The 22,052-nt window shown below is 29.9% G+C and overlaps 1 protein-coding gene across 17 annotated transcripts in view; it reads right to left on the bottom strand.

Annotated features, from left to right (window-relative positions):
* Positions 1-22,052, bottom strand: part of bru3 (bruno 3) — a 286,566-nt gene that overhangs the window by 94,182 nt on the left and 170,332 nt on the right. For 2 of the 17 annotated variants that reach the window (XM_070641956.1, XM_070641967.1), the window contains exon 1: positions 4,373-4,527. The exons of 12 other annotated variants lie outside the window; for them this stretch is intronic. In XM_070641956.1, coding sequence (XP_070498057.1) covers positions 4,373-4,432 — 60 coding nt within the window. In that variant the 5' untranslated portion in view covers positions 4,433-4,527. Of the gene's footprint in view, positions 1-4,368; positions 4,528-19,361; positions 19,419-22,052 lie in introns of those variants that run through there. 3 more of the 17 variants (XM_070641965.1, XM_070641971.1, XM_070641958.1) reach the window with 2 other exon arrangements.

Here is a 22,052-nt window from a genome sequence, read left to right as displayed (position 1 = left end):
TTGTTTTGACAGACTTAGATAGAGATCCTGGTCAGAAAATTGCTTAACAGTGAAGGAATTGCTTGATTTTGTCAAATTTTTAGCAAATTTGATCAGAAAATTCATTATTTTAAGGTTAAAACTTGTCAGCATAGCTCAAAGTCGACTGAGATCTCATATGAAGTCGAGCCGACTTGAGTCGACCTTTTCACTCAAAATCCAAGCCAACTTCGAGCTCTTCTAGTTAGTCAATGATCGCTCATCCTCAAACGACAAGAAATATTCCATCTAAAATCATTCTCAACTCTTTAACAACCTTCTGACATCAAAAGACACCATCTCAAGTAAAATGAATATAAATTTCCCAATATAACCCCAAAAAACTATCAAACTTGCCAACATTCATCCAAAACCACTCCAAATAAACAAGAAAAAACCATTTAACATTCATTTTCGGGTCAATTTCTCTTGAGATTTTCATGAAGTAAATTACAGCAACTTTGCCTACCAGTCATCCCTTCATCAATTACATAACCCTGAAAAGAAAGTCATCAATTTCAATTCATTCCTCTTTTCTGCTCTTGATTAGAATAATTTTTCTTAATTTTCCATTTTTCTCATTTTCCATTCATTCGATTTTCAATTTCGCCTCTTCTCTTATTTTTTTCCACGTCCACTTAAGAAACAAATCTCATCGCATTTTTGTTCAAATTGTCGAATTTACTTTTTTCCCTTACACTTGACAATAATAAGTGTCACTTTAAATGTTAATTGATTTCGACAGTCAGGGAATTGTTATCGATGGAATTAAGCCAATAATTTTTGTTGTATTGTAAGTGGAAGAAAAAATTAATTTTGGTACAAAAAAAACTTTTGGATTTGACTGAAATTTAAGCGAAGAAAAGTTTTTTTTTGTGTTGTTGGTGCTTCACAATATAAAAAAAACAGGGAAGAGAGATAGAGATTGAAATGAGAAGCCATCAAATGGAAATTTATCTCGTTTGGTTGTTGCCTGTGCCCGACATAAACATTTTCAGCTTACAGCAATCGTAATAAAATTGAAAAAGTTTATGCCTTTTATGCCACTTTTTTTTTCACGAGGGTGAATTCATTGAAAACTTTTTTTTTTTTTCGTTCCTAAATTTTTTTTTTATCTTTAGTATTGCTGTTGTGTATAAGAAAGCTTTTTAATAACCACTCTAGTCAAGATTTATATTTATTTTTTTTAAATTCATCTCTTCTGAATATGATTTGAATATTTTTTGTACAGAAAAATTCACAAAAATTAATCTCAAGTATCATCGACAGAAAGAAGGAACAGACTTTTTTTTGTGTGACGGCATTTCAATTTTTTATTGAGAATTGTTGAAAGTTAATTATTGAAAAATTTTTAATATTTTTTTTTTTGATCGATTTTGTGATTGAATTTTAAGTTTTTGATCAGAATTTGTAATTTTTAATTGAGTTTTCGTGTTAATTTTGCAATTTTGAATTGAAAATTGACGAAAAATTTACAAAAAATTGCAAAATTTCTAAATTTAATGGTCCAAAAATCCTCAAAATTAATTTTAATTTAGTCAAGAGGAGAGCTCGGATTCGTCTCAGATATTGTATTGAAAATACGACTTGGGTCGACTCAACTCAATTTTATACTCAACCCAACTTCAATCTCTGGTCAAAATCCAGCCCTACAAAAATTATCGACTTTTCTGAAGATGTCTATACGCAATCAAAAGCCAAAAACTCCATCAAAAAACAAAAATCTCCACATCCACTTAACTCTTTCAATTGCTAAAAATTCCACACAAAAGCAGTGAAAATCAGTCATGTAAACTCAATTGTTTGTGAACCTGAATAATTTTTTTCTGCCATTTCTCCACATTTCGCGTTCATTCATTTGCACCATACGAACATTACATACACAATAGAAATTGAAAAAACAACATTAAAATCCATTTATTTTCCAAAAAAAAAAAAAACTTTGCTTTACTCACAGCATGTGAGTGGATTTTTTTTATTATTATTCCATATCCAGTTTGAAAAACAAGCTCACTAATCCCCATATCTAAATCAATTTGAAATTTTCCAGCAGTCAGAGAGCAAACGAACAAACGGCAATATGGAATGTGGAGGAATTTTTATCCTTTTTTTTTTGTTGAAAAAGAAAGAAATTGAAATAAAATATAATCGCTGACTGGATAGAGAGAATGAGTGAGAGAGTTAAACTCACATATACACACAATTTATATTGAAAAGCGGCAGCAACAGCAGTTGAAGTACCACAATACATTGTTGTTAAGAGGGTAGAACCGGGAGGGGAGAGAAAAAGAGCGAAAAAAAAAAGCTTGTGGGATGAGATAGGAAGTTAAAGTAGAGTTGATGGTGGGAAAATGAAATAAATAAAATCAACAACAGTAATAATATTCGAGAGTTGAGAGGTTTTTATGCTATTTTAAAGATATATGAGGGAATTTGTAAGAGAATTAATTCTGATTAAAGTGTATTTTTTTAAAGATTGTGCAAATAATTCTTATTTTTTTGGCATACATTCTTGCTTTAATGACAGAACATCATTTAAGTACTGGATATGATGCTACACTTGTAATACCTAACAATTGCTCGTTATTTATCAAAATAATTTACTTTTTATGATTTCATTAACCCCTTTGAACAATGTTGAAAGGAATATGCTGTTTTTTAGATGAACAATGCTTGAATGTGAAGGGCGGATGATGTACTAAGGGGTCAATGACTATGAAAATGTTCAAGAACATGCGTTGAATACAATTTTTAGGACTATTTTATACTTTAAAAACATTTCTACAACAACAGGAAATTTATGAAAATTTTATTAAAATTCAATACATTCTCGAACAATTTTCATCCACGTGTCTAATTTCTCCTACTCGACATTAATAATTCACGCAATTTTAAAATACAAAAGACTGATGCCGTATTCACAACAAGAGCTATTACACAAAAAATCGATAATTTTTTTTTGTACGAAACTGTCACAAATTTTTCTCAAAATAGATGGGGAGGGTCTCGCTTTTACTGACATAAATATTTTTTTCAATGTACGGACTCTTCTTTTTTATATATTTTACATTTTTTATTGTGTTGGTTAATAAAGTTGTTTAATGAATGAGGATTTGTGATGAAAAATTTACATGAATTGTGAATGTTTAAATAGGGGGAGAATTTATGAAAATTGTAGAATGGAATTTTTTTAGTGAAAGGATTTAAATAAAATGCTTGAATGATGGAAATTAAATTGTTGCTTTAAATCTAGTGGATGGATTTTTGAGGGTAGTTTTTGCGAGATTTTAAGTGATTTCTATTTTATTTCAGAAAAAAATCACATATTTGAATTAAATTTTTTAATTCTTTAAAATTTAACTAAAATGCAAAAAGATAAACAGCCAAATTTTCGATTTTTTTCACAATAAAGTTCAAGAAAAAAACAAAAAATTATTAAATTTTATTTTCTCTAACAAGGATCGTCCCCTCATTGTCCTTGATTCTTATTTACGTACCCAATTGATTTATATGTATTTTTCTTAGACACAACAAAAGCACAAATTCTCAAAGTCTGTTATTGTTTATCATGACCACTCGAAAAAAGGATCGGTAAAAAATAAATTATTTATTGAAAATAAATCAATAATGAACTTAGTTTCTTGACACGAAACTATTAAAGATTTTGTTGTATTTTTATTTATTTACAAAAATATGGAAGAAAATGAAGACATTTTTACATGATAGAAAATTGTAAGTCTGGAAAATCAATAGTTATTGTGAGATTTTTTGAAATATATTTTTGATTTCTTTATTAAATTTATTTACTTTGAATTATTAAATATGTTTTAGAAAATTTCATTTTTGTAGCAATTTTTATTTTCATTTCACAATTTTTAAGTTTTTAAGCAAAATTTAATTTTGAGTTCTTAATAAAATTTAATTCTTCTAAATTTAAAAGAAAATTTTAATTCAGCAAATTTAAATAAACTTCAAAATTTTATTGCATGTTATTAGAAATTGTCGTTCAAGTTTTAATGAGTATAAAAATAAACAAACAATTTCAACATTTGCAAAAATTTCATAAAAATTCAAGAAAATTTCACAATCATTTTTATTCAACCCAAAAAACCTCTCATTAAAGTCACTGCTATTCTCATTCTATATACACAATTTTCCGTTTTTCTTACATAACTCATACACTCATAGCTTTCGTACACGCCACATTGATTCTTCTCTAGAAATTGCCCATCATTTTTATTTATCTATTTTTTTCCCACTCCTCCCCCCACCCCCTAGACAAAATAAATGTTTGTATATATGGATAAAAAAAAAGTAAATAAGTGAAAAAATATGGAACGTGAAAATTACTTACGATGACTTGCGGAAAGTCTACCTTTCCAACTTGTCTAACAATCTCTAACATGTGGACCATATGGAAACAAACGCCAACGAAATAAACACTTAAAAATTTCTGTTCTAACTTTTACTTATGTTTTAAATTTTTATTTAATTAAAAAAATTTTATGCTCGTTTTACGTTCAATTGAAAGAAAATTTAATAATTCTTGTAAATTTTTCTGCACAAAAGTTTAATTTCTTTTTTCCTTTTTTTATTATTTCTGTATTTCTACATATGACAAGTTACGAAAAAGTTTCTCTTTTGCACTTTTATCACTTTTGACCTTTTCTTGTAATATTTTTTTTCTTCTTTTTCTTACTCTTGCAGGTTACCTTACAAATTATTTCTTTTACATCGAATAAAAAGTCAGAAGAACAAAAAAAATTTTTATGTCTGTTAAAGTTTGTCTTTTTACACTCACATGTACACGTATATATCTATATGAAGAATATAATAAATCTCTTCGTTTTTTGAAAATTGGTCACCAAAAAAACAGGACAAATTTTTTTTTTATGAGTCTTAAATTATTTGACTTTTCCTTTCTGTCTCACATCCAATTAAAAAACTTTTTCTATAAATTCTTTTTATTTTCAGTATTTTTATCAAAGAAAACAAATTGTTTTGATTTTATTCGGCTTTGATTTTTTTATTTTGAGTTAAACGACGAACGACAAATTCAACAGAATTGCCACATAGAAAAATAACACAAGAACTTTTTTTATTATTTTGTAACTTTCTTTTTATGTCCGTCAAAGACACAGCAAAAAATTCTGATTCTTATTTTTTGTTTATATTTTCACAATGAAAATTCAAAAATTTTTATATATTTTTATTTGAAAATTTGTTATTTTTCCAAAAAACACACGAACGGTACGACTTAATTCTTAACTAGTCGAAAATCCATAGAAGACTAAAATTGAAGCAAACTGAAGACTTGTTTTTTCTCCATATACATACAACATTTTTTTTTTTATATTTTTTGTGAGGGGGTGAAATGGGAAAAAGAGGAGCAGCAGCAGCAGTGAGACCGAAAATGAAACATTTTCCACTCCATACACATACAGTAAATTTTGCTTCTATTTCGGGGGGAAAAATTGAAGCAGCAATAGAACAAAAAATGTTTTTTGGTAAGAATTTCTTCTTTCCCTTCAACATTTACTGGCGTTATTGTTGATTGTCGAAAATTCAAGAGAGGAAAAGTTTTTTTTCGGAAGTAAGAAACAATGAAACATTCAACATTGTTCATGATGATGATGACGATGATTGTTGTTGAAGTTTACATCATGGAAAAAACTTTGAAAATTTAATTTATTTTCTAATTTTTTTAATAAAATTCAAATTTAAGTCCACAAAATCATTCAATCATTATCATAAAAATCAATATTTACAGCCTAGACACTAAATATTCGTTCCATAATGATCATCATCCTTTTCATTTTTTCGGACTCAACATCATCAAAACTCCAACAATGTTGCAGTGCAACAATCAAAAAGAAAAACAAAGAGCCGACAAAACAATCGTCAAAAGCCAAAAAAAAAATATTACCGAAGTGCAAAAAAAAAAGAATTTGCCGAACGTGCGCGCACGCGTCATTACAAACACAATTGTAGTAAATTTACATTCTGTTGATTCAATTTTCATAATATTGAACGTCTATATTAATTAGAGAGGGTATGAGTAGTGAATGTAAATTGACACAACAACAATACTACAATCACACAATATTCCATATGCGCAAAGAGAAAATTTTGTTGCGGCTGTGAATGTGTTGTTGTTTTATTTTTTGTGTGTCAACTCCGTCCACCACCAATGTAGGATTTCTTTAGGAAAAAAAAAAGTTTGTTTTTCATGCCGTCGACTGCTTGCTTTATTGTCGTTGTTGTCGTTTATTGTTGTTGTTGTTGGGGAAAAAAGGGCGTCAACGAATTGAATCATTCTTCCATGATCATGCGTGAAGCTGTCATTTATAGACTTCAATTCTCCTTCAACATACAAAAAAATATTTCTATACGGACAAGGGAAAGAAGAAGAGGAATAAAAAAAAAATATGATTTTATCGCAGTATAAATTTTCTGACTGTATCCCATTGAATTACATGGTTACAAGCAACACATCAAAATATAGGAAAAATTCTATGTATATTCTCGATACCTCACACACAACATACGTACAATACATTGATAGCCTTAAAAAATAAATATTCTCTTTAACCTAAAAAATAAAGAAGAGGATTTTTTGTATGAAGCTTAGATTTTTTCTACAATGAATTTAATTTAAAGTCATCTTTTTTTTGCGAGTGAGAAAGATGGAAAGAGAAAAAATCTGTAACAGACTGACTGACTTTAATGCTTTTATTATTATTTTTTTTTTCTACTTTTTAAGCATTCCATCAAGCTCATACTCAATATGCGTATACATTTTTTATGTGTGGGAAGATTTCGAAAATCATTCTCTCTTTCTCTCTCACTTTTTTTTCCACAAAATCAATTGTTTTAGATTTTTTTTCTTCTTTTCTTGCCTTGCCACGCAGTAGATTTCCCTTGAGAAGTCAAAATGATAAGCACTGCTAACCCTCTTTGCATGTAATTTAAAGACTTGTCGCTTTCCTTTTTTCTCTCTCGTTTTTTTTCCTATTTTTTATGAGTTTTGGGAAATTTAAAGGAAAGGACATTGAAATAAATTTTTTTTGTTAACTTTAATGCGAAATATTGGATGTGCTTTGCTTGAATGGGCGTTGGTGATGAAATTAAAATTCATCATGATTGTCCAGAATTGATATTGAAATCCAATTAACATTTCATAACTATCGGAAAGGATGATAATGAAGAGCTATTGAAATACATACAATAGAAAAGTTAATAGACTATACACTCGGAAATTGAAGTTTGTCTAGCTTTTCGGTGTGGGATTCAAACAAGTGTTTAATAATTTTTTTTTTATTGAAAATTTGTCGTTTTGTTAAAGTTGTTTTGGATTATGGGGAAGGAATGTTTATGAGTTTAGAATTGAATTTAGGATTTTAGGGGTACGCCTTGATATTGAGCAGCGGTAGCCAACAATTGAGTGGCAGTGGTACACCTAAGTGCAGTTCTACTCAAACTTTGTTCCTCAATACACTTGTGTGCTCCAAAATATACTTCAAAATACGTCAAATTTGGTGTATTTTATTCAAAAAGATTAGTATCGCAACTTTACAACGTTTTGGACAACCTTGGTGGTCAGCCTCGACCGAAACTAATCACGACATATGGTTCAAGACATTTCCAACAATTTTTGGAGGTCCACAGGTTGTCCAACAATGATTTGAACCTATTTTTTCACTGTCCTAATCCAGACATTCTAAAATAGAATCCATTATGAACATTTCAATCAATTCTTATCAAAACTTTAACACAACAACACAAAATCTTCAATTTATTGATTTTTTTCCAAACTTGTTTACCCTAAATCTCTCAAAATACTGTTTATCTAGCCACAAAAGCATTCTCATCACATTTTTTACCGAAAAATATTTCTAAGAATTTGTAACCCAGCTCAAATGATTCATGAATTATTAATACACCATTTTTCCTCAAATTCAACAACAGGTGTTGAAAAATTGGGTATCAAAAACCCATAGACAGTTCTTAGAAAGACCAAAAAACCTCCTTTAAAAAACAGATTTTCTAGAACAAATAATTACAAAAATTCTTTACAACTTTTGACAAATTGAAATTGTCAATCTGAGGTCTATCCACACAGTGTGGTATGTCTGATAATCCAACAATAAACAAGATAGATAAAGGAATGTTTGAAGCTTCACCAACTTATTCATCCATAAGCTAATTTGTGATCAATAAACATCCCTTCATTACCAACCTAATTTTCTGCTTATGTGCTCATTTCATTGTGCCTTTTCGTCGATTAAGGAATTTTGTTTTTCGACAATTTCGATAATTCGACAACAACATTCATCCAGCCAGCAGAATTTTCGCTCCTGATTAAATGTGTTTTTCTTCAAAAAAAAAAAAAAAAGTAAAAAGAAATCTGAACGTGAATGTACGTTCAACTAGTTTTTATATTGATCAACTTTTTTTCTTCAATATTCAATGTTTGTAAAGAAAAAGTTTTTACATCCATTTCCCATGCCCCGAAAAAACATGAGTCATTCATATCCTTTCAATATTCTGATTCCACCTCATTTCAATCAATTATCGACGAAATTATTCGGAAAATATTACATGTGCATTAGAATGTAAATGGCAGAAGTCCTTTAGGACTTGTTTGTTTACCACTCTAACATATCTACATGTAGTTGCTATACATGTATAGCAATTCTTCAATCTTTCATCTAACAAATTTGTTGTTCTGGAAGTTTTCCAAGAGAAATAAAGAAAAATAAGCGAAAAAGTACCGAAAAAAGTTTCTTATTTTTCTTGTGCTGCAGATTTTTTTCTTTAGATGTGTACTGGTGTGCTTCAAGGAGGATGAGAACGATAAATGAGATCAGTAAGAAATTTTGGTTATCGAGAGGTTTTTTGAAGCTTTTTTTGGTAGAAGCTGATTTGGATATTAAGGGAGAATCTCTATGAAATTCAAAACTATCAGAATTTTCATGTTTTTTCAAGATATTCTCAAAATTCTCCAAAATCCAGCCAGACAACCAAAACTAAAAACCTCAAAAATCAGCTAAAAAAAATAAAACATTTTTCATTCATCAGAGAGAAGCAAAAAAAAAAATACTGCAAATTTGCAGAAAACTCATTCAATCGACAACACATAAGAAGCAAAAGTTTATCACAAGTCTCAAGTGAAAGGCAACAAAAAAGAAGGACTATTGAGCGATGCTATGGGAAAAAAAGTAGAAATTTTTCATCTCGTTCCATAATTTATGATTTTCCATCACATTAATGTGTTTGCATATTTCGAAATTTGTTTGCTTTAAGAAGATGATGATGAAGGGAGTAGGAGGGAAACGGAAGATTGGTAAAAGGGGATGAAAAGGGCGGAAAAATTTATTTTCTCGTTTTTCATTCAACATTTTTTTATTTTATTTTTTGTGAAATTTGAACGATGTTTTCAGATACATGAGCGCTCATATATGAGATTTGTGTTACTTAATTCATATACTTTCTTAATGCTTCATCCCCTGAGACTCTTTTCTTTACTTACTTACTGTAATGATGAAAATCAAACCAAAATTTTGTTCTTTATTACTATATTTTCTCTTTAATAAAATGGAAAAGAGAAAGTGCTGTGCGCACCACCGTCATCAATATCATCATACCCGCATTGATATATTATTATATTTACACACATCAACAATGTTATACATATATATCATTATTATTATGAATATTTGTCAGTCGAATACAAAAGCAAGCGTCCCGAGACGCGAAAATCAATTTATTTCAATGAACTGCTCATAGAGAGATTTTTTTTACTGATGTATGTACTGAAACGACATAAAGATTGTAAATTTAAATGTTTGCAGAAATTCTCATGTTGATTTTTTTTTTTTTGTCAATTGTAAGTTGCGATGGTATTGTTGCTGTTTTTGACATTTTGAGAGCGCATATTAGCCGAGTGGACGACTTGACATAATTTCTAGTTAATAGTAAGGTCAGTGATTGGTAACCTGTGTGCCAAGACCTAGGGTCGACTAATTACAAAATTTATTGAATGTTTTGGATCATTTATTTCAAGAAATTTTAGATTTGATCTATACTTGATGAGAAAATTGGAATAAAATTGAGGAATACAAAAAAATTTTGAATTTTTAAAAATTTTAAGCAAATTTGAAATGGTCTCAAGAATCATAAATCAATACGCACCCAAAACGTACATCATACTATCCAAACATCACAAAAAAAAAAAATAAGAAAACATTCTCATTTCTTTCCATATTTACTCAAAAAAAGGATCCAAAAAAAGAAGAAAATTTTTATTTCAATGCACCCCAAAAGACTGTTTGATGTTGCTTTCTATAAAAGAAAATGAACCATTTGCTAGCGGGGAGGTTGATTTGGATGAATTGAGAGTCGAATAGAAAGAAAGAAAAAAAAAATTCTTTTTCTAACTTGTTGTTTACTTTCATTTCAATCCACCCAACGCATCGATTGTTAATCCCATTCCAAAGCTATACCGCATATTCAACTCTCTTATGAATCTCTTAAAGCCAACCAAATGAAGAAAATTTTCTATGCTTTTTTTAACATGCTGGCAGAAGAATCGATGACTGTATGCTACTTACAGTAGAGTGTGGGTAAATAAGAGAGAGAAAAAAAGGCAAATTAAAATATTATACGTAAACACAACATGTTTTAATGAAAGGCAGGAAAATTTATGGGGCGCATATTTTTTTATATATCATTATTTTCATTTTTTGTGCTTCACTTACTTCCTGCCTCCCCATAAATTCACTTATTTATTTCATATACATCAAGGTTTTTTTATTATAATTTTTTTCTTGTTCTCTCTCAAGATGAGACGTTCATTGTGCTGCTTTAATTCCTTTAAACGAGACGTGGCTCTCCTATCTTTTGTTATATTAATACATTCAACTTTATTGTATGCGTGCAATTTGAAGTATTTACATTGTTGTTGCTAATTCACTGTTAAATAGGACTCTTCATTATATCCAGACGCTAATATGCTGATGACTTTGTGAATTGTGATTTTATAACTTTTATTTCATGGTTGATGGAATTGTTAGGAGGTTTTAATCTGTTTGTGTGTGGATGCATGAATGAGATTTAAATGGATTGTGTAGATTTTAAAGGGACTGAAGGATGTTAAACTAATTGAAAATTAAAAGTCATATGAAAAATTGAGGCTGTAATGCAATGGTGGGCAACCTGTGTGGCAATCTTGAATGGCATGTGCTGGTTTCGTTGAGATTTAACGCTTGAGTGTGCCGTAAAGAATAGAAATCCTCAGAAAATAGTACAAACGCTGTTTTCCATGTTTTAACCAAGGATTAAGCGTGAAAATTAATTTTTATCAAGATTTTCATCGTCATCAATTGGTAAAAGCTCGTAATTACTTAAGATGATTCAATATTTAATAACAAATCCTCATCTTTAATCCCCTAACTGCTCTTAATCATCATTTTTCAAATAAAAATTTAAAAACTAAACATCAGAGCTTGAAGTCGACTCAGATTTTGATTGAATTCGCGTTAATTCAAGTTGACTTTTTCAAAACAAGATCCGAGTTGACTTTAACTCTTGCCCGAGTAGAGCAGGCTGCGATTAGTCGACTCTATGTCAAGTAATAAACTTGACAGATCATAGCTTGTTTCACAGATCGGGCCTGCTAAATACAAAACAATTTTTAATTATAATGAAATGAATTTCATCCTCTTTTTTAATCTCACTTATCCTCAATCATCATGGATATTGTGTGATGTCATCCTTCCGTCTTCATTCTTGATTTTCTAAAGAATCTGAATTAAGAAATCATTCAATCAAACGATTTTTTTAAGGAACTGTTTTATTTCTTTGTTGCTTTGTTGTTGATATTATTTTCTTTTTTGCAACAGTTATTTCCTTTGATGGGTAAAAAAGGAATGAAAAAGGAAGCAAAGAAAAATTGAGAAAGATAAGAATGTTTATTGAGAAATTTTCTTTTTCTCATCATAGAGAGTAAACAGAAGTTCAATGAATGAAGAAGAAAAAAAAAAGACGTAGCAAAAGAATTTGTCATCATCACATAATAAAAAAATATCCAAGACATGAAAAGCTTTCTGTTTTTTTTTTTTTCCTTTCTGGGAACGAGAACTTGTTGAGAAGTTCGAAGAATTACTGAATAGCTTAAAGGAAATTGATGAGAGATTGAGATTATCATGGGTACAGTGATGGTGAGATCACTTTGATAAATAAAATGTGTCTTTGTGGGGCTGAAAATTTATTGAATTTTCAACAATAAGGTTAGCTTTGTTGGGATTTTCAGGCATTTTCTCTTAACCTTGAAGAATCTGTTCTGCACAAAAAAATCAACCTTAACTGCCCCTATGATCATCAAATCAAAAGAGAATCCCACCAAAAATATAAAATCTCTTCAAAATTATCTCATTGGAACATCTCTAGGCAAAGTAAGAGTAATAATTTTTTTATTGGAATTAAGAACGGAATTAGGGAAGCTAGTCTATTACACTTCTTTCCTTTTAATTTAATACATCAAACAGAATCTTGATCACAGAAAATGATGAAGAACGAAAAACAGCAAAAAAAAAAAAAATCATTTCACCCTCACACCATTTTTCTTTCTTAGATCATTATTATCATCATCGCCATCGTTAGCTTCCAACATTTTTTTCTCTGGTTTTCTCTTTAAAAATTGATTTGTGAAGTGATGGATGTGTGATAGGATTAGGCGCATTTTTCGGACAGACGATTTGAAGATTTGGATACGGATTGACTAGAATTGGAGCAGAGGTGTAGTCAGAGAGGAATTTCATAATCCGGAAAGCAGAAATGGACGAAAATCTAGTTTCAGGGCATCTCGACTCTGTCTTTGGGCTATGCTTAATGAAATCCAACTTCAGGCCAAAGTCAAGTCAGCCTTAGACTGTATTTTGGTCATTTCTAGGCCTTATGCTTGCCGGGTAAAACTACGTCAATTTTATCAACAGAAAATAGCGTTTTCGACCCATACCAGCCAGCCAAACAGACTCAATCCGCTCATCACTCCCTAAAAATCACCTCTGCACAAAAAAAATACATCAAGTAAGTTACTTAATAAGTAGAAGAAATAATAAGGAGAGATTAATGAAATGAGATCCGAAATGGTTTGTTTGACTGTTTGAAGACGATGAACGAAAAAAAGGAACGAAAAAAAAAGTTGAAAGTCTGAGATGAAGAAGAATCTTAAAGTAGGCTTTACGTCTTTTTATTCTCATTTTTGAATTGGGCATTAAAAATTGTTAAAAAGTTAATGCGTAAGCAATAATTGCAATTCTCCTCCTTTTAGCATAAATTTAAATTTCTTGACATTTTCTTTCTTGTTATTACGACGATGAAATTGTTTATAGGCTAATAAGTCATCCCTAAATAAAAAAGCGAAGACGATGGATAAAAAAAACAGGGAAGTAAAATATAAAATTCAAATCATTTTCATTACATCAAGTTACATTCACAATTTAAATCCTCCTTAGATATCATCATGATGAGTACTGGTGTGTATGCGGGGTGGAAATAACATCAAGAGCAATAACATTAGCAACAAGAATAATAATAAGCAATAAGCACAGATGTAATAATAAGAAGAAGCAAAAAAAATTCAAGTAAAGTGGAAATACGAATGAAAATAACGAAGAATAACAAAAAATCTCTGAAAATCAATATCATTAAAAAAGAATTATATCAAGTTGAACACAAGTAAGCGAGTATGAGGTGAGGGTAGAAGCATCTTAATATCTTTGTCTCACTCACTCACTCATCATCATCATCATCGTCATTATATCCACTTGTACATAGAATAATAATAACAATATTAGAAATTGTGTGGTATGGTGATAACGCACATTTTTTTTTGTTGTTTCTTTCCTTATGTACCCTCAAGGGAAAATCATGAAGATGATGAAGAAATAAACTAGTTGGAAGGTCACTGATGGTGTTGATTTATGCGCATTTTACAGGAGTTGCATGAGAAGTTCTCTTATTTCGAATTTTTGCATGTTATCCGCCTCCTTAATGTCTTAAAGGTTAATATGACCTAGTATTTTGGAGCTAGTGCAGATCTCAATCAGTTTGGCTTCGGCAAACCCACAAACGGGACCTACAGCACCCTAGAATCTCATATTATGATCCATCAACCAAATAGTCACATACCCAAGTTCATTGAATCTTCATTGCTGACTTTGTCTGATATTTTCACAAAAAACAAAAATTCTATCGATTTGCTTCACTAAATTCATCTTTACATCACCAGACAAACCAACAACATGACTCATTTCCCATCCAAAAATATCCATACAAGAGAAAAATATGCGTACATAAAAAAAAAGAAATCCGACAATGAAGAAAAAGAGAAATGTCAAAATGAAGTGAGAAGATGTACAAGAAAAGATGAACAGGAAATAGAAAAAAAGCCATAGAGTATGAGAACCATAGGCAAATTGTAGTACATTATGATTGAGAATTAGGAAAGAATTAGCGACGTGATGTTGTTGATGAAGGCAGAATAGCAAAAAAAGAACTAAGAAGAATGGCAAAAAAAATATTCAATTCTGATCTGAGACAGACGTTGAATCAATGAATGAATGGCTTTATAGTCTATAGATAGATATTGATATAAATAAATGGATGCTACGAATGGATGGATGGATGGATGGATGGGTAATGTAAAACCTCAAATAATATTTAATCGAAAAGGAGGAGGAAACATAGAAAATTGAAAATGGGAAGGCATCATAACAGCACATGTAAGTCAAGTTGTTAAACAATCTTTTCTTTTTCCTACTTCAAGCAGGCTGACTTGTGTGAAAAATCTGATCGATAATAAACTGAAAGGTTCACATTTAACTAATTTCAAAGAACTTGTGCTTGTCTATAGACTTGTCTATATAAAGATGATATTTGTGTCTTGCTTGTAAATGACTTGTCTGTATGCTGATGAGAATATGATGAAGAAAGCTGTTTTAAGGACTTGATGAAGTCCCAAATAATATATTTTCATTATGAAGATTTTAAGGTAAATTTTGATAATCAAAAAGCACTTTTCTATGTCTAGTAGAAAAGGAAACTGAAACTATCACAACCAGAACAAGAAATGTATCATAACATACAGCTGGTAAAGATGAAAACAGCAAACAATCAATATCATAATGTATACATCATGTATGTAAGATGAGAGGAGGAAAGAGGAAAAAAATAAGAATTTTTTTTTGTTGCTTGCAAAATAATATTTTTGACCTTCTGTCATGTCTGAGATTAGGTTGAAATGATTTCTCATCATTCAATTTTAGCTTTTAGCCTGAGTACAAGGAAAAAGGAAAGAGAAGAATGAAAATGGAATTATTGATGATACATAATCTGAATGTACCAATTTGTATGTATAATTTTAGATAAATGTTTGTAGTGCAGTCATAGTAGATGATTAGGTTTAAAGGCAATAAATCGATTACAGGCGTTAAAAAACAAAATTTGAATGAAAAAATATTTAAAAATCTGTCTCATAAATCTTCCTTTATTTTAAAGAAAAAATAAAAGCATCCAAGCAAAATAAGCCAAATAAGAAGAAATTCCTCCCCTACAACATTGTATACACAATTCCATATCTGTATGCATGCGATTGAACGTAGAAAAGACCTTTTGACATCTACAGAGGTTTTGATTTCAGTAAAAACGTATGAGAGGTTTGACATGCCATATACCTTCAGGGGAGCATCAGTAAGCATCAAGCACTCAAGCAGACACTAACATCTCCACATCCATATACATGTGGATAGAGAGAGAAGTGAAGGAATAAGACGAAAACTTGAAATTAAACTTCAATCATTTTTAGATTGAACTTACACACTTGAATGCTATGAGAGAAGTGGGTAAATTCACATATCACATTCAATATCAAATCCTTTCACTTCTCATGATATTATATCTCTAAACGTATATACGAAATTTTCTTCTTCTTTTTTTTTTATTTCTAATATATACGTTTCCATTACTTTATTTCTCATTTAATGTTAAGAAACTCTTTCTTCATCTTTTTAACTTTTTTTTTTCTCTACAATTTGAATCATCTCAGATCTCATCCTCAACATCTTTCGCAATGAAAGTATCAATTTTGTAATTTTCTTTTTGAATGGTTGTTGAATGCTTGAAAATTGAGTGTATGTTATGTAGCATCAAAAAAATATATGTTGAAGAAGAAGCAATATCGAATATTCCACAAGAACATGTTCAAAAACATTGAATTTGTATTGAAAAATTATTGGAGGTGATTTAGGCGCATTTTATGTGAACTTGAGGTAGAAAACAGCGTGCAGCAGAGCTTAAAGGAGGCATATTCCAGGAGGAGGAGGATGGAAGAGGCTGGAGGTCGACTTGACGTTTAGACTGACTTAATCATGGTCATTTGTAATTTTACAGCAAGAAAGCCCACGTTTTTGGTCCATTATAATAAAAAATTTACCTTCAATCCTTTTGAAGCATTAAATTACATCAAAGCAAACCCACACCATCAAGGACATTCAGACAAAATAATAAAACAAATCTAACTGCATCCGAAAAAAATCACATTTTCAAAGAGTTGTACGAAAATTCGTGGGGGATGTTATCTAACTGTTTGATAAGGGAATATTTAAAGGGAAAAAAATAAATTCTGCTGCCAGAAATATTTTTTTTTTATTAGGGCAAATAACAAGTTTTCAACAGCTATCTTACATTACTCCTCTAGATATATATGAGAGGTATACACGAGGCTTTTTATATTAGGAACGTGATTTTCATGATAAAAAATTTATAGAAAATTTCTATGAAATTTTTCTCAGTTGGAAAAAAAAGTTGTTAAATTTGATTTTGAGTTGTTGAAGGATGAAAATCTTGTTAATATTTGACAAGTAACCCGAAATGTCCTTTTGATCCAACTCAAGAATCTTATTTGAAATTTAAATTTTTTTGGAGCTACTTTAAAATTCAATAAAAAATATAAAAAATCTTGAAGTCTCATTTTTCCTAGAAGTCTGCAACGTTAGCTTTGTAAAACAACAAGCGCAGACGTTCCAACATGACATTGATGTCTACCATATGTTATAATATAAAATGTCAATTCAAGGGATGTGAATCCACCCAGATGTCATAAGAAGATTTTGAATATTTTTAATAATTTTCATCTCTTTGAATGATTTAGTTGTTTTCGTGCACAGGAATTTTCATCGTAATCACATTACTTACGATTCCGCAGCGTAAACAAAAAAAAAACCCCCGCGTTATCGATCTTTCAATACTTTCATCATTTTCTAAGCTCATCCATTCTCCTTAGGCTATTAAAATGTAGAGAGAGACTGTAGGCGATAAGGATGCGATTCGTTTGGTATGAGAATGAAAGTATACGACGCGTAAAAGGCTGAAAAGGATTTTATCCTGATATACTTTATTGATTATTTCTCCATCTCCATCGCATTCCTTTTTAACCCCTTTTTATTTTCTCATCTCTAACCCGATTTTCGTTTCTTTAAAAAAATAAAGAATTTTACTTTAGCATCGTACGACGAGAAAAATCTTGAATAACATTTTTGAGGATGTTTTATATTGCCTTTTCATATTATTTTTATTATTAACGCTTGTTGCTCACTATGAGCGCAGCTCGTTTTAAAATGTATAAAGAACTGACAATAATCTGCGTGTGCAAATGCTCGAGTATGAAGTACTAGCGCATTTTGGGTGAATTGTTGCATGAATTTTGTTTGATGCTTGTGTAGCTTTGACATTTGTTTCGGTGATGGCTTTAAGTACTCTTAGTTCACTGATCTTATGTTTGTATGTCAATTTGATGAACTTTCTGTTTTGTCAGACTTTCTTTATTTAATTATTTATGTCTCAAACAATTATATGAAGAGCTCAAAGTCGACAATTCCATAGAAAATTCGAATCAACTTCGATATCTGACTAGAAGTGACAACATTGAAAATTACATCTTAAAGCAACAGTTATGACCTGTCATTACAGTTTGCGCTTAAATTTTCATCCCACATACACACATAAATATTTATTTTTCCCAAAATTCTTCACTCTCTTATTAATTTGATGCCTTCGTTGCCCTTTTTAAAAAAACATTCTATCAGAGCAAAGGAACGAAAAAAGTGAATAAAGAAAGAAATGATGATGACAAGAGAAAGTGAGATGGAGTGAAGGAGTTGAAGATGAGTGTGTGAGTGAGAAAAGTAGAGAAAAAAAAGACATGAAAACACAATTTTCATTCATTTGGAAAAGCGTTGAGTAGCACGAGGGAGGGGAAGTAAAAGGGAGAAAGAATGTTGTTGAGAGAAGCAAGAGAAGTTTTCGAAAAAAGAAGGCGAGGAATTTTAATATAATTTTAATTGGTGAAATTTAATTGGAATTTCATTATCGTTTCAAACATTTAATTTATGTACATTACGAAACAATATAGATTTTCCACGATGTGAATGAATGAATGAATTTTCTCATTCTTAAGTTAGCAGAAACAGAAGCATTTTCGCTTCACATTTTCAATGATTCGAATCGTACATGCTTGTTAAGTGTGGATGGGATCTATGGTGTGAGTCGAAAAGTCTGCGAAAAAAGCATTTCAACATTTTTTCAAGTCTTAAAATGAATTACATCAATGAAACAAAGCCGAAAATCACCCAAGAGCTATTTTGTACACGTTTTACATCATTCTGAACGATCATTTATTTTTCTATTTCCATTTTAAAATTGATGAAAAAGAATTTTTTTTCTTTCCTTTTTCTTGTTGAATTGTAAAGAAATTCTTTAAAAAAAAAATTGAAGACTTTTTCTCTCTTTTATGTTCTTTTTCCATTCTAAATAGAAATCATCACTTGAAGCTAAAAATTTGTTTCGTCTCACACCAAAAAAACAAATCCCATTCCACCCATCGTCAATTCCCTACATTGTCTTGCTACTGTTGCTTGTTTTTTTTTATTTTATTTTATTATTATTTGTTAAAGTCACTGTCAGTATTTCTGTTGCGTTCAAGATAAACACTTGGCCTTATGTATTGAATAACATTTTTCTCTCTTTTTTTTTTTGTTAAATAAGCTTTTCTGTTTCTTATCATTTTTTATTACCAAAATCTTACTGTTTATGTGAATTTGAGTAGAGACAAAAACTGAGACAATGGCTTTGTTGCATTACAAATAAAGAAATTGAAATGAAAATGTGGAATAAGTGTTTTATGTCGTATTAAAAAAGGCCCCAAAAATAAAAAAATCTGAATTCTAAGAATTTAATGAGATTTTTATTGTTGTATTTTGCTGTATGTATGAATGTTTGCTCACCCGATTTCTTATTATTATCACTTGCATTCACTTAGGTACATTCACAATTATTTGTTTTTTAAGGCAGATTAAGCAATGAGTTATATTTACCTGGAAAGAGATGAAAAGAAAGAGTAAATTAAGTATTTGTTATAATTATTAAAATAATGTCAAGTTTTGAAATTTTAAATTCAAGTTTTTAAATTCTGACAAAATCAGAAAACACTTCAATAAACTCATAAGCATATTTCACATAAAAAACAATAAAAATTCACCGAATTTTTCTTTATATTCAACAGAAATTAATTCAAGCATGTTCAATCATATAATTTAATTTAATTTATTACAAAAAGTTCAAGTTGAATACTTTTGGAAAGAAGCTTATAAAAAAATGTTCATCACCACCCCCATACACTCATTCCTGACCGCGCAACAGTCAGTCGACGTTTTTATTAGTGCAATTACGGATTTTTTTTTTATTTCCATATTTTGAACTTTATTTTTTTCCTCGTTTTTGATTTATTGTTAAAAATACTTTTTTTGGTTTCTCATTAATTAAAATTTTATATTGCTGTTGTGGTGCGATAAAGTCTGCGGTATTTGCGATTATTTTAATAATTGAGTGCGCTTATAAATTCGCATTAAGATTATTTGATTTATTTTGGATTATTCTGATTCCCAATAATTTAATTAAAAGTTAATTGAAATTCAAATCTGGATCTTTTATGAATATTCTTAATAATGACATTTCTTTACAGCTCATTTACAGCATAGAAACCATAAAATTGAATTTAATTGAAATTTTCGGAAGTAGGTCAAACTCATAATTATTATCTAGGCAATAATCATACTCATATGACGCCAGATGGTTCCTGTATTACCTGATTAGTAACCACATTGTACGTTATGGAAAATTATTGTGTCTAATTTTGATAGTTAATGTCTTCTCCTCGAATTATTGTCATTAAGTTTATGTGTTTTATTTAAACAGTTCATTAATTTTTGAATGATTCAATGAAATTACGACTTAAGTACATAAACTATCGTAGAGATAGCTATTTAAAATCTATAATTCAAATATTTTCAAAAAGTTTAATGCATATTAAAATATTCAACATCATGTGAACTCTGTGTTATGGTTAAAGTTGTTATGCAGACAGGTGGAATTCTGAATGAACTTTTCAAAAAGTTTGTAATTAGGCATCCGTCAATTAATAAAGTGAATGTCCAGTATATCATACTAGAGAGTTTCTGTCGTGGAAATTCATAATTTATTCAGAGAAGAAGTTTTTGTGTTTTTAGAGAAAATTGAATTCAATTAATTTAATAATTAAATAAGCATAGGCTGATCAACTGCTTAATATTTTAGAGGTCTGATGTTATGACTATTTAATAAATTTAAGGACAAATTATGAACGGTATGAAGTGGTTTTCGTTGAAAATTGCAGGTCTGCAGGCAATAACCCTAGTTACAATTACAGCCTTCAGCCCAAGATGTAAAGTAAGGTACAACCCAAAACTGCAGACCCGTACATCGAAAATGCATGAAACTGTAACCTGTGGTTCTCAAATAAACTCTATAAAGGAACCATTCAAAGCATTACTTTTAATATTCTTCAAGTAATAACAAAATTGAGATAAAACCACTGAAAATGAAGAGGAAATTTTATTACAATTACAATAGACGAGTCCTTTAACGAAACAAATTTTCAGTTCAATTTAATTATAATTTTTGCCTTTAATCTTTCTGTTTCAAATGGGGTGTGCATTATAATTCGAATTTTTTTTTATCGATGAAGAGAGTTCTTTGTTTCATGCAGGGTTGGATGTTTGGAAGAAATAGCCACAAAAAGTAGTTTATTGGTAAAAATTCTATGGAAAATTACAAAATATTATTTTAAGTGACATTAATTAATTGGCATCCAAAATTTCAAGTCCTACAGACAAAAAATTGCATGGCTACGCATTCAAAATGCACGAGAGGCAAGCCTGCAGTTCTTGACAGAACCCAAATTAATGAACCATCACCTTACCATGTTGACAATACATGCTTCCTGTCTGTAAGGCTAGTGATCAAATTCTGAAGAATATTTTTGGAATGCCCCACTCTGATTAATCATTTTTCCTTCTTAATATCAACTCTGGTTTTTAAAAAAGTATCAAAAAAGTTTATACATGCACCCAAGTAACGCTGACGATACTGTCATTGATAAAAATTGGAAGGAGAACAGGAACAACAAGAAAAAAAGGAAAAATTGGAAACTTTTATAGCTATCATTCGCAATAAAATATTATTTATACTTCTTTTAAAAACCATCACAATGATCTTCGCAGTCTCTTTTCTTTTATTTAAAAAATAATTTTTTTTTTTCTGTATTTTTTTCGTTTTATGATTTTTTATGTCTTTGAATGAAGCTGAGGGAGCAGCTTATTGCAATATTCTGTTTCTTATGTAAAAAGTTTATCATTTCATTTCTTTTCTTCATTTTATGTTCATTTCCGTTCCTTCAAATTCAATATCTTCTCTTTTTATACGATTCATGTGTATAAATTCGCTCGTTTGTTGTCATTTGGCATTTTCCATCTCTTCAAAAAAGAGAAAAGGATGAAAATAAGGAAAAGAAATGAGCGCTTTTTATAGAAAAAATTTATATCACATACTTTGGCATTGCCATTTTCATATCTTATTCCTTTCAATCCTTCTCTTCTTCA

Source organism: Chironomus tepperi, unplaced genomic scaffold (genome assembly GCF_022539635.2).
Source record: "Chironomus tepperi strain 1889 unplaced genomic scaffold, CSIRO-AGI_Ctep_v1 contig_261, whole genome shotgun sequence".
Classification (NCBI taxonomy): Eukaryota; Metazoa; Arthropoda; class Insecta; order Diptera; family Chironomidae; genus Chironomus; species Chironomus tepperi.
Note: the sequence above shows the minus strand (reverse complement) of the source record. Positions and strands in the feature narration are given on the sequence as shown.